This window comes from Protobothrops mucrosquamatus, unplaced genomic scaffold, assembly GCF_001527695.2.
Source record: "Protobothrops mucrosquamatus isolate PMUCROS unplaced genomic scaffold, P.Mucros_1.0 scaffold2433, whole genome shotgun sequence".
In the NCBI taxonomy this organism is placed as follows: Eukaryota; Metazoa; Chordata; class Lepidosauria; order Squamata; family Viperidae; genus Protobothrops; species Protobothrops mucrosquamatus.
This window is the reverse complement of record NW_015388505.1, coordinates 15,603-29,487: the sequence shown is the minus strand read 5'-3', so window position 1 is coordinate 29,487 and position 13,885 is coordinate 15,603. Positions and strand designations below refer to the sequence as shown.

General features: G+C 43.7%; 1 protein-coding gene across 1 annotated transcript in view; it reads left to right on the top strand.

Moving 5' to 3' along the window:
* The window catches only part of SEMA3E (semaphorin 3E), a 61,130-nt gene extending 52,326 nt beyond the window's left edge, over positions 1-8,804 (top strand). Inside the window, exons 15-16 of the mRNA XM_015824967.1 lie at positions 691-830; positions 8,308-8,804. Coding sequence (XP_015680453.1) covers positions 691-830; positions 8,308-8,763 — 596 coding nt within the window. The 3' untranslated portion in view covers positions 8,764-8,804. The remainder of the gene's footprint in view (positions 1-690; positions 831-8,307) is intronic.
* Positions 8,805-13,885: the final 5,081 nt, after the last annotated feature.

The window sequence follows — 13,885 nt, the reverse complement described above, 5'->3', positions numbered from 1 at the left end:
CCCCTAATCATCTTTGTTGCTCTTCTCTGTACTCTTTCTAGAGTCTCAGCATCTTTTTTACATCGTGGTGACCAAAACTGGATGCAGTATTCCAAGTGTGGCCTTACTAAGGCATTGTAAAGTGGTATTAATACTTCACGTGATCTTGATTCTATCCCTCTGTTAATGCAGCCCAGCACTGTGTTGGCTTTTTTGGCAGGTGCAGCACACTGCTGGTGGCAGCTGCAGCACACTGCTGGAACCACGTACTGTAATTGGGGTACATTTCCTACTTTGTGTTCGAATCTCAGGCAGGGGAAACCAAGGCCTCATCTTACATTATTGCATGGAGGAGCCGTACAGATCGTAACTTGGCTCCAGTTCAGATGTTATGTGTGCAGGGTGGGGTGGGAGGGCAGGGCTTTTTCTGCCGATAGGATTTTCTGTTAATTCTGCGATCGGAGGCAAGCGTGGTGAAGCAGCTGTGCGGGTGTGCTCACTGTTTACATAAGAAAACCAGCGGAATATTTTCTATATTGGTGACCGCTCCAAAAGTAGGCCGTAGGGGGAAGGCCCTCCCTGTTGAATGCTCGGTTGCTACCCGATAAAAGAGAGTTTCTACTTTTGCGCATTAAAAGCAAACATCAGTTTCTCTTTAGAAGTCGGTAGGGCAAGTGGCAACAGGCGTTGATGCGTGTCTCCCGTCTGCAGGAGACGCCTTGGGCAAGACAGAGGAGCGGCTGGCGTACGGCATAGAGCACAACAGCACTCTCCTGGAGTGTATCCCCAGGACCTTGCAAGCCAAAGTGATCTGGTTTGTGCAGAGAGCTCATGAAGCCCGGAAGGAAGAGGTACTTGGGATTACTGTTGCCCTGGCCCTGGCCCTGCTCTTGATTTCATGGGGTTTTCCTAAGGCTGTGCAGATCACCTGGTGTCAAAGGGCAACGTGTGATTTGGAGGCACAGGGGTAGAGGTGCAGAGGGCGCCTGTCTTCCTGAGGGTTCTAGCTGGGAGATCTAGCGGCTTCAGTTGTTCCCAACAGGTGCTGCTCCCTTACTCTCCAGTCTCGTTTTGCCCTTTGAAACGGAACCTAACTCCTTCTATGCCTCCCCCCCTCACTACGTTCAGTGTTTTGTCAGGTTCAGCTCAGAAAGAAAGAGTCATGGCTGGAAGACACACACACACACACCATCAAGCACTTCTTCTATTTCATGAAATATTGTTATCGAAGAAGCATTGCGTACGTTCCGTTAGCCCCGCGGAGTTTGTGATGACACCTTTCACGCTTCCACTAATATTCCTCCCCAAATAGTTTTAGCATCGTTCAACATAGCTAATTGAACATAAACAGCAACGTACGTATGACACATTCTGAATGGAACAAAGTTCATTCAAGTCCTCAGCCATTCTGGAAAATCGGTGCTGCTGAGTCTCAGATCTGCTGTCATGACTTTAAACAAGGAAGTTAAATTCTTTTTCTTTTTTTACATGTTGAGGGCAACTTCTAGACCAGGGGTGTCAAACTCGCAACGTCACGTATCGCGACGTATCGCAACTTTTTTTTTCCATTGCCGGCAGTGGGGTGAGTGCAGGTTCGCCATGATGCATCCGGTCCGCAGGCCGGCAGTTTGACACCCCTATTCTAGACCAAAAGGGTATTCAGAAAAGAACTATAAATAAATCAGTAAAACTACTGATGCCTTCAGAAACTTAACTTTGGGGTACATTGTGCTTCAAGGTATTTGAATTTAACACCCCTGCATCTTATTCAAAATTTTCTAAATTTTACTGATACGTTTACTAGACTCTTCCCCTAAACCCAGTTCAGTTACACATGTCTGCAATTGTATCAGAAATGTAAATATATTTCTCACTTTAGTCATTTATTGCTAGTCAATCTTAGTTTCATCAGTCTTGATTTTTTTTTTTTGTAACCTTCCTATGGATGAAACAGTTTCCTCTTTGACCTGCACACAGGTGAAGGCTGATGAGAGGATTCTTAAAATGGACATTGGCCTGTTGTTTTTAAGACTGCACCGGATGGATGCTGGAACGTATTTTTGCCAGACGGTGGAACACAGCATCGTTCACACAGTGAGAAAAATCACCCTGGAAGTCGTGGAAGAGGAACGCGTAGACTACATGTTCAACAGGGACTACGAAGAGGATCTAGCTCAGANTGGTCTAAAATGTTAAATATTAATGTATAGCTCTACCTCCCAGATAAGTGTTCAGATATATACTTGCCTCTCTCACAGTAGATCCGTGTGCATATGCAAGCTGTGTCAAATTTCCTTCAACTCTTACATAACCGATCCCTTTTTCCTGATTCATAAAATGTGAAATGAGATCTTGCTGCAGTTGTTGATAAATAAAGCATGGGTCTCCTAAGAAACCAAACACTTTAAGGCATCTTAAAGCCATTTAACATCAAACTCAGTTTGATTTTTATTTTCCTGAGCAGTGAAGACATAGGTGAACAGTTTAATTTCCCCTGACAGTATACTGTTTGCCTCACAAAGGAAGAATGCTAGCTCAACCTTGTTTAGCAAATTTTGTCCAGAGTTTGACAATAATTTATCTTTTGCCACGTCACATCAAATCAAAAAGTGCCCGCGGTCCACCCCGTACCGTAAATGAGGTTTTAATTCATTATAACCTGCTTCATTACAGAAGCATGAAGGTTGGTGAAGCCATAACAATGTGTAGGAAGTAGCTTTTTTTCATTACATGTTCATAATATACCTTATCCTGACACTTTTCTTTTGAAGCCATGGGTCGTCAGTATGAAGGGGACTCATTGAAGATTGTACTAAAGATCGTTGTGCTTTCCTTACAGCAACAAATTTACGTTGGGTCTGAGTCTGCCGTCGCACAGGTGAAGTTCCACCAGTGTGACATGTATGGGTCAGCCTGCACTGATTGCTGCCTGGCGAGGGATCCTTACTGTGCTTGGGATGGGATCTCCTGTTCCAGATATTATCCAACAGGAGGAACACAGACAAAAAGGTAAGAATCTTATAAAGCCAAAAGATTTTGGTCAAGAATACATATGTGGTTAGAAAAAATGACTAAAAAACACGTAGATTTCAAGGCAGAATTATTTTCATTAGGTATAATTGTAGGAAATTATGAGAAGGAATGTGTACACTTAATGTTACATGTGTTAACGGCAGCGAGAATTGTATTTGCTCAACGTTGGAAAGATGAAAAACTACCAGCGGAAGAAGAGATAATTAAGAAAATTTTAGACTGTGCAGAAATGGACAGATTGACACTGAAAATGAAAGAGAAAGAAGATTCAGGATACTTTAGAACATGAGATAAATTTTATCAATAGCTAGAAAAACGAAGTAGAGAGAAAGGAGTTTAACATGTATTAGTAGGCTAAATGTTAAAACCCAAACAATATGTTGCTGATAAAATATTAAGGATTTGTAATTATAAAAAAATAATAAAATATCGGGGGGGGGGGAATGGTAAGAATCTTACTTTGCCTATGAAATGGCATGCGATTCGCAAAAATTCTGCATTTGAACTGATTCCAAACACAAATTTTAAGCACGGAGCAGCTGCTTTGAGTTGAAATTGGCTTCTCAGTCAGTTCTGAAGTCGTTAGTGCTCAAAACACATTCAGTTTCAAAATGGAAGCATTTTGACCAGGGATGACCACACAGCAAGTAAAAAAAAAAAAAATCAAGGCGGCAGCTGCGTAACTGAAATCCTGCCCCTTTTTATCAATATAATGAAGATGGAAAGGAGCAGGGCCACAGCTGCCATCACAACGGCTTCGGCATTCCCTGCAGATTCTGCTCACTTTAAACTCAAGAAACCTCTGAGGTTTTTGATCAGACAATCCGTTTCATACTCAGAACTGCTCTTTAGAAATGGGAGCTCCAAATTTGAAACTGTTCTCCAATGGCATGCTTTGCCGAGGGCGTCCGTTCAGGGCTGCAGAGGGCATCCATACGGTTCCTTTTAGAAGTCTTTTTCAGCTCACAGGACGTGACCTTAAGTCAGACATGTCAAACACAAGGCCCGGGGGCCGGATGCGGCCCGTGAAGTGGTTTCATGTGGCCCACGAAGCCATCCTGGAAACAGTGAGGGAACGGCCCCCTCTACCTTGGCCCTGGCCCAGGCCGGCTGGGAGCCCATGTACAATTTTGTGGTGGCCATCTATGCTGAAACACATTCAGTCTTAGCTCCATAAGCCGCTGCCCCCCCGCATGGCCTGAGAGGAACAGTGAGGCTCCTCCAGTGGACCATGCCTTGGCACTTGCCCCGGTCCCACCCCCTTCTGCCAGAGACCCTCAGATCTATCCCACTCCTGCCCAGGCCCCCACATGCACCCTTGACGTGAACGATGTAGAGCTGGCCACGCCCACCCAGTAGGTCACATCCACTCCATCCACGCCCACCCAGTAGGCCACACCCACCCTGGCCACACCCACCCGGCCCCCTGAGGGCAACCGCAATGCTGATGCGGCCCTCAATGGAATTGAGTTTGACACCCTTGCCTTAAGTCCTCTGTTAGAGGCTGGATGGCAGTTTCCTAGGGATGTCCTGGATTGACCAGTGGGGATGAACTGGACAATCCTCTGGTAACACCCTTTCTGACCAAAGGCTGTGGTCATGAAACAGGGGTGTCCTGGTTAACTGAATTAACCAATTTTCCAAATTCACAACATATGGGAACATATATTAACCAAGTTTGTACAAAGGGATAAACCATCAAAATCGTAATTCCAATTAACCACATGCTGCGAACGCAGACTAAGCATCTGTTTTTCAGAAATGTACTTTTTATATATATATATATAAAGGAACACCGGACTGAAGACTTAGCCATTATTTTTATTATTAGTGTTATTATTTTAAAGGATTCAAACAGTACTAAAGAGAAAAACGCAGAAGCAGGTCAGGCAATTTTTTGACGCGTTGAAGCATTTCGGGAGTAAATGATAAACCACATCTGAAGGAGAGAGGGAAAAAGAGTCATGCTGGCAATGTGCATTGATTCACTTGAGTTGATTTCGGCAGTGGAGCATGGGTTACATTGGGACAGGAGAAGAAAGCAAAGCAAAGGCAGTTTCTCTTTCGGAGGCTGCAGGCATCTCTGCACTACAGCGAGAAAAATCTGGTCCCATCTGCAAATGTGCAGTTTTCCCGCCGATTTCTGCCAGAAAAAGAGAGTTACGCCTCTCTTTAGCAGACTGGCATTTAATGCTTCCATTGCTGTAAGACTGACGTGACAAATACTAGACTAGGGGTAGGCAACCTTGGCTCTTTTATGACTCGTGGACTTCAACTCCTAGAATTCCTGAGCCAGCATAGCTGGCTCAGGAATTCTGGGACTTGAAGTCCACGAGTCATAAAAGAGCCAAGGTTGCCTACCCCTGTACTAGACGATGGTAAGATTATGGCCTCAGCATGGTGCATAATTCACTGAGTTGTGCCCAGATAACTCTGATCCATCCCCATATTATCTTTTGGAGTGAAACTTCCTTAGTCACCTCTAAGGGGGACACAGCCTGCTTCCATCCCGCTGACTTTGAAAACATCCGTTTCCTGACAGAGGCTTCTGCCTTTTGCAGTCACAACCATGAATTTTCAGCTGCTTGCAAATTGTTTTTTCATTTTGCTCAGACGCTTCCGTAGACAAGATATCCGTCATGGAAATGCAGCTCAGCAGTGCTTCGGCCAGCCATTGCTAGGTAATTATTACTATTTTTTTTTCCTGCGGGAAAGATCGTGCAGCTGGGAGTTTGCAACAGGCTGAGGGCTGTCCTAAGTGGGGTGAATGCAGTCCTAGGTCGGATCAGCAGAGGGAGGGTATCAAGATCACGTGAAGCCTTTTGGGTGGATCGGAGGAGGCAGGCGGATATAATAATAATAATAATAATAATAATAATAATAATAATAATAATAATAATAATAATAATAATAATAATAATAATAATAATAATAATAGAGTTGGAAGGGACCTTGGAGGTCATCAAGTCCAACCCCCTGCTCAGGCAGGAAACCCTACACCATTTCGGACAAACGGCTGTCCAGTCTCTTCTTAAAAACTTCCAGTGTTGGAGCATTCACCGCTTCTGGAGGCAGGTTGTTCCACTGGTTAATTGTTCTAACTGTCAGGAAATTTCTCCTTAGTTCTAGGTTGCTTCTTTCCTTGATTAGTTTCCATCCGTTGCTTCTTGTCCTGCCTTCAGGCGCTTTGGAAAATAGCTTGACTCCCTCTTCTTTATGGCAGCCCCTGAGATATTGGAACTCTGCTATCATGTCCCCCCTCGTCCTTCTCTTCATTAAACTAGACATACCCAATTCCAGCAGCCTTTCCTTATATGCTTTAGCCTCCAGTCCCCTAATCATCTTTGTTGCTCTTCTCTGCACTCTTTATAGAGTCTCAGCATCTTTTTTACATCGCGGTGACCAAAACTGGATGCCGTATTCCAAGTGTGGCCTTACCAAGGCCTTGTAAAGTGGTATTAATACTTCACGTGATCTTGATTCTATCCCTCTGTTAATGCAGCCCAGCACTGTGTTGGCTTTTTTGGCAGCTGCAGCACACTGCTGGTGGCAGCTGCAGCAAACTGCTGGAACCACGTACTGTAATTGGGGTACATTTCCTACTTTGTGTTCGAATCTCAGGCAGGGGAAACCAAGGCCTCATCTTACATTATTGCATGGAGGAGCCGTACAGATCGTAACTTGGCTCCAGTTCAGATGTTATGTGTGCAGGGTGGGGTGGGAGGGCAGGGCTTTTTCTGCCGATAGGATTTTCTGTTAATTCTGCGATCGGAGGTAAGCGTGGCGAAGCAGCTGTGCGGGTGTGCTCACTGTTTACATAAGAAAACCAGCGGAATATTTTCTACATTGGTGACCACTCCAAAAGTAGGCCGTAGGGGGAAGGCCCTCCCTGTTGAATGCTCGGTTGCTACCCGATAAAAAAGACTTTCTACTTTTGCGCATTAAAAGCAAGCATCAGTTTCTCTTTAGAAGTCGGTAGGGCAAGTGGCAACAGGCGTTGATGCGTGTCTCCCGCTGTCTGCAGGAGACGCCTTGGGCAAGACAGAGGAGCGGCTGGCGTACGGCATAGAGCACAACAGCACTCTCCTGGAGTGTATCCCCAGGACCTTGCAAGCCAAAGTGATCTGGTTTGTGCAGAGAGCTCACGAAGCCCGGAAGGAAGAGGTACTTGGGATTACTGTTGCCCTGGCCCTGGCCCTGCTCTTGATTTCATGGGGTTTTCCTAAGGCTGTGCAGATCACCTGGTGTCAAAGGGCAACGTGTGATTTGGAGGCACAGGGGTAGAGGTGCAGAGGAGGGCGCCTGTCTTCCGGAGGGTTCTAGCTGGGAGATCTAGCAGCTTCAGGTGTTCCCAACAGGTGCTGCTCCCGTGCTCTCCAGTCTCGTTTTGCCCTTTGAAACGGAACCTAACTCCTTCTATGCCTCCCCCCCCCTCACTACGTTCAGTGTTTTGTCAGGTTCAGCTCAGAAAGTCATGGCTGGAAGACACACACACACACACACACACCATCAAGCACTGCTTCTATTTCATGAAATATTGTTATCGAAGAAGCATTGCGTACGTTCCCTTAGCCCCGTGGAGTTTGTGATGACGCCTTTCACGCTTCCACTAATATTCCTCCCCAAATAGTTTTAGCATCGTTCAACATAGCTAATTGAACATAAACAGCAACATATGTATGACACATTCTGAATGGAACAGAGTTCATTCAAGTCCTCAGCCATTCTGGAGAATTGGTGCTGCTGAGTCTCAGATCTGCTGTGATTACTTTAAAGAAGGAAGTTAAATTCTTTTTCTTTTTTTCCAGGTTGAGGGCAACTTCTAGACCAGGGGTGTCAAACTCGCAACGTCACGTGTCGCAACGTATCGCAACTTTTTTTTCCCCATTGCCGGCAGTGGGGTGGGTGCAGTTTCGCCATGATGCATCCGGTCCGCAGGCCGGCAGTTTGACACCCCTATTCTAGACCAAAAGGGTATTCAGAAAAGAACTATAAATAAATCAGTAAAACTACTGATGCCTTCAGAAACTTAACTTTGGGGTACATTGTGCTTCAAGGTATTTGAATTTAACACCCCTGCATCTTATTCAAAATTTTCTAAATTTTACTGATACGTTTACTAGACTCTTCCCCTAAACCCAGTTCAGTTACACATGTCTGCAATTGTATCAGAAATGTAAATATATTTCTCACTTTAGTCATTTATTGCTAGTCAATCTTAATTTCATCAGTCTTGATTTTTTTTTTTGTAACCTTCCTATGGATGAAACAGTTTCCTCTTTGACCTGCACACAGGTAAAGGCTGATGAGAGGATTCTTAAAATGGACATTGGCCTGTTGTTTTTAAGACTGCACCGGATGGATGCTGGAACGTATTTTTGCCAGACGGTGGAACACAGCATCGTTCACACAGTGAGAAAAATCACCCTGGAAGTCGTGGAAGAGGAACGCGTAGACTACATGTTCAACAGGGACTACGAAGAGGATCTAGCTCAGAAAATGCCCTGCCCTGCCCAGAGCAGCATCTCCCATGGATCAAAGCCATGGTACAAGGAGTTCCTGCAACTGATAGGCTACAGCAATTTTCAGAGGGTGGAGGAATATTGTGAAAAAGTGTGGTGCACAGATAAGAAGAGGAAAAAGCTGAAAATGACTCCATCTAAGTGGAAGTACGCCAATCCACAAGAAAAAAAGGCACGTATCAAATCAGAGCATTACCGAGTTCCCAGGCACACCCAAGGTAGCTCCTGATGGGGGAGAACCCAATATATCATGCAGCTCCCTCCCCCACCCAAAATAAATCCATTCAGGAGACCTTTGTGGTGTTTGGACCCAACAAAAGGGGACGTTGAGACTGGAAATAAGCTAAAATGCTTTTAGTAAGTTATATACTTGATGTCTATTTAGATGCATTTTTTTTAAAAAAGAAACCTACTTAATTGTTGAATTTTAACTGTATCATTATGAATCCAGCTTCAATTGAAAGACAATCTGACAATCTTCATATTCAGCATTTAGTCCAATTAATCATGGACAGGCTTGCACTGTATATTTTACTGTATTTGGGGGTATTTAAGTGAGTTCAGAATGCTGATGTTTTGAAAAGCAAAGCAACCAGTAAATTGTATCGTTCGTTTGTTTTTTTTTATTTCAAACGTAGCTAAAATTGATTTTCATGTGGCCTATCCCACAGCCTCTTTCTAAATGCTAGGAAATTTTCCAGTTTTCACTTATGAAAAGCATGTTTCTAATTCTTGCTTGGTTTGCAATATATGAAGGCATAGGAGGATTGGGGAGTGGAGAAAAAGGTGATCATAAATAAAAGCTGAAAAAGCAAAATTATTTGAGCGATGCAGCGGAGCATATCTGCAGAAGCAACAAGAAGGTGTCTTTGTTGCAATTAGCACATTAACAGGCGCAAAACATTACTGTATAATTTTCCTGAACTGAGCCCAACTATTTCAGTTATGGCTTCCGGGACCCTGTACCAAGAAAGGATGACAGGTGATCCCAGGTTCATCCTGTGAAGATCTTTTAATAACTCTTGGTGCAATGACACAGGCCTACAAAACAGAATTTTAAAATGAGCCATACGTGTGAATATGCTAGGTATATTAAAGAGAAAGTCTTGCCAGTTTTATCATTTCTGAGTTTTGTCCCTTCTGGGTCTGTTCTTACCATAAAGTCCTTCTCATAAATGTAAAAAATTTGTAATAAGCAGAATGCCCATTAGAAGGGTTAACATTGGTAAAAGGTTGGAAAATATCAGTAATTTGATATTATTTCCATTTGCTTCTGAACTACAGCCAAGGTAGTTTTTTTTTTCCTTTTAAAAGGTTGAGATCTACAGTGGGAGGAAACTGCCCACTATTAACCTAACTTCTCTCCCCCCCCCCCCCGGCAGCAAAAAGGCACATAGCACCCCCGCCCTCTGTGTAGGCACCAGGCTGTACAAAACATTGAACTGGAGACTAGATGTGGATGAGTGGATTTTCCAAACTCCATTAGTAAGTCACATCAAATCTGGTGTCACAACAGAGGTCTCCTAACCAACTTGGTGATTTAGAAATACTTTTTTTCTCCAATTAACTTGAGCCGTTGGATTGGGGTATCAACATTTTAAACCAAACTGACTGTTTTAATGAAGCAATATTCCTAATATGCATTTTAAATATCCATATAAACTAAAAATAGACAAGGCTGCACTAATGATGTACATCTCCACCCTGGGCTGGGCTGGGCTGGTGATTTTGCTCTGGTGGAAGGGGGTGGGTGGAGGGATCCTTTGCACAAATCCATCTCGGGCACCAATTGCCCATTTCTGGATCAGGGGGGCCTTGTTCTCAGTCACGTTCTGACTATTCCTACAGCATGCTCCACGTGGGGTCACCCTTGAAAACCACCCAGAAGCTGCATCTGGTCCAGAATGCAGTGGGGGCGATTCTGGGTGCTCCATACTTCAACCATGTTACACCACAGTGGCAAAGGTTGCTTTGTGGTTGCAATTCAAGATGCTGATTATTTGTGCTCTCCTTAAGGGACTTTGCCCATCCCACTAGATTAGGTAGGGTGGGTGCACTCCAGGCCCTCTCTCCCAAATGGTGTCACCTAGTGGGACCCCAGAAGTGTGCCTTCTCTGTAGCCCCCCCGTCCCTTTAGAATAAACTCCCACCTGAGGTTTAGGGGGTCCCAGAAGACAGTGAAACATCCTCTCCCTCAGCATTGGGCTAGGAGAGGGCTGAGTCAGGGGGTTAACAAGTGGAGGGCTTGGGCCTCTTGTTGAGAAGGGAGCAATAGGTTATTATGCTGTTATTTTTCTTGGTTGCTGTGATCACCGTGTGAGATAGGATGCCATGAAAGTTCTTTAAAAGAATAAAACAACAATAAAGCTACGGAACGGATCGTATTCATATTTGTCTGTATCAAACCGCATTTTTCATTTCAGAATAGAAGAGCTGCTACAGATAACTTGGTGCCTTTACAACAGAGTGCCCCAAACTAACATATTTTATAGAATAAGAGCAATCTGTGGAACTGATGATCATTTTTAGTATATCAGTTGGTTTACATTCACACTTAATCCCGACTTCTTTTTTGACTAATTGCTAAACTGATAGAGGAGAATATTAGTAGCTCAGGTTTGAAAAGAGGGGTGCTTGGTTCTCTCTAGAGTTTGGTGGTTTTCTTGCAGATATTTCATTACCCAACTAGGGAACATCATCAGTGCCAGTAGGGAGTGGGGTTTGCGTTCTGTTCTAATGGCTTGCCCTGTCAGTGTTGGTGAGACTGGCCAATGTTCTTGTGCGGTGAACTTGTGCATCAGCATTTCACTAAGGTTATTGGAGAAACGCTGATTTCTCAATTGAAGGGGACCAGTCCCCATTTATTCAGTGGAACTGAAATTGTTCATGAGTAACCTAAGAGCAGGGAATGAAAAGGAAAGTAGATTGACAGTTAATGTGGCTTTCCTACTGAAAGTAATAGAAATAGTTTATGCTTCAGGTATCCAGATCTCTGGCATATTGTGGCAGTTTTTCCTCTAGGTCAGGGGTAGGCAACCTTGGCTCTTTTATGACTCGTGGATTTCAACTCCCAGAATTCCTGAGCCAGCATGGGACTGTCATGGCTGGCTCAGGAATTCTGGGAGTTGAGGTCCACGAGTCATAAAAGAGCCAAGGTTGCCTAACCCCTGACCTAGGTGCAGCTTTAATTTTTCACACCTGCAGTACCATCTTGGCTTACGGGCCTCCAGCTCCACAGAACTACAGAGTGAGGCTTGTAAAATTAGTTTTGTGAAACCCACTTTTTTTTCTAGTGTCATGATAAAATAAATTGCACAAAATGGCAAGCATGTATGTTCTTTACATCTCTCGTTACCTGGGAATTCTGGAATATTATCATCAGAACCTTTTTATGTGTAAATAATTTCCAATTACTTTAAATGTACCAATGCGCCATCTAGCTGATGGAATCATCACAATACACATTTAAAATACATTACTTTAAGAAAGCACTTGCATTTATAAACTTGGTTTCAGACTGGTACCTATTGAAACAGGTATTTTAATAAAAGGGCAATGCAGAACCAGAACAGAATGGCATTACAAATAAAAGCAAAGAGACTTGCACTGTTTTCTTCTTGGAAAATTGCCAACATTTGTGTTTTAACAATCAGGCACTATTGCTAGCATTTCACTTTATACTTTGTAATTGAATTCTGTAATACCAAACATTCCTGAACTAAAATAATCTGGATTATTTAAACCTTCAGTCATATATACATATATACCCAAGGTCATCAAAAGCAGGTGTTTGATGGAGATGTTGGCCGTTCCCATGACACAGAGAAAGGATGTGATTGAGCAATATGAACACATGGTAGGTGGGGATTATGAAAGAGCTATTGTTAACTAACCAGATTTTCGTGTGGGAAAACTAGAGTCGATTTTGATTCTTCACTGTCGGTATGTGTATTCAATAAAAATTATCTCTTACAGCACTTCAAGACCGTGGAGTTTCTTCAATATTGAATTAGCCAGCCGGACGGTTGACGTAATGCTTCTGATGGGCTCCTCAAGGCCCAGGCAGGATTCGGGTACTTTATGATAAATAAATTAGACACCGAATCAATCTGTGGTCTATATGTGATTATGAAAAGAGTCTGAAACATTTTTGTCACCAGAGTGCTGAACCATTTGTGGGTTTAAAGCCAATATCTTGTCTGGGATCTTCTCTAGCCTGCCAAACCCTTTGCTCCCTTCCCAGCTCAACTTTTGGGCCTAGCCCTGCCCTTTTCCTTTAACTAATATGTGGCCAACTGACAAGGCTAACAGGAGAAACAAGGCCTAAAAAGGAGCCATCTTTGAAATGGTGGATGAACTCAGGCTGAGAGGGAAGAGTCCAGGACCCCAGCAGTGAAGAAAAGGCCTCATCGGGGGCGCGAAAGCTGACTGAGGCCCGGAGAAAGAGCCTCAAGGTTGATTCGGTTAAAAAATGAGGCAAAGGAACTTAAAACAGGGTTAAAGAAGGAAGGGGATAAATCAGCCCCTTGGATTTGGAAGGGCTTGGCAGAGACATCCAAACAAAAGAATCAGCCGAAGAAAGGCTTGACTCCTCCGGATTCAGGGCCTGCCCAGACCGCTAACCGAGGGGCTGGTGCTCTGTGGAAAAACCAGCTCGATCTGTCAAAAGCTCAGAAAGGTGGAACTGACATTTGATTGCATCTGGCTGAGATGCAGGATCAGGGTAAAAGAAATAAGTGGAGAACTAGAAGAATCAGGAAAAAAGCAGAAAAAGCTACTGGGTTTCTTATCTCAATGCTGAACAATTGCCAGAATTAAAGCTTTCAGATCAAGAGTGTCCGTAGATAATTCTCTCCTAAGGCCAACCAAATGCACAAGCCAAGAAATACAGTAATAAGATTTGTGAGCTTGCAAGTGAAAGAAGCTGATGGACTAAAAGAGAAAAATTGGGCTGGGGATAAAGTCCAGGATACTAATAGAGCCAGTTTGCTCTAGTGGTTAAGGCACCTGGCTGGAAACCAGGAGGCGCTGAGTTCGAGTGCTGAGATAAGAAAGCCGCTGGGTAACTTTGTTTCAGTCACTCTCTCTTAGCCCTACCCACCTAACAGGGTTGTTGTTATGGGGAAAACAAGAGGAAGGAGGATTAGATATATTCACATCCTTGAATTATGAAGGAAATAAACCTCCGTTTGGTTATCAATGACAGACACTCGCAGATACAGAACTTTTATTATACATATTAGAAAAATACATTACTTTTTGACATAATCGCCATTTTAATTGAGGCACTTGTCATGATGTCTTACAAGGTTTGAACTTCCTTAGTAGTTGCTCGGCACCAAATCTGGGCT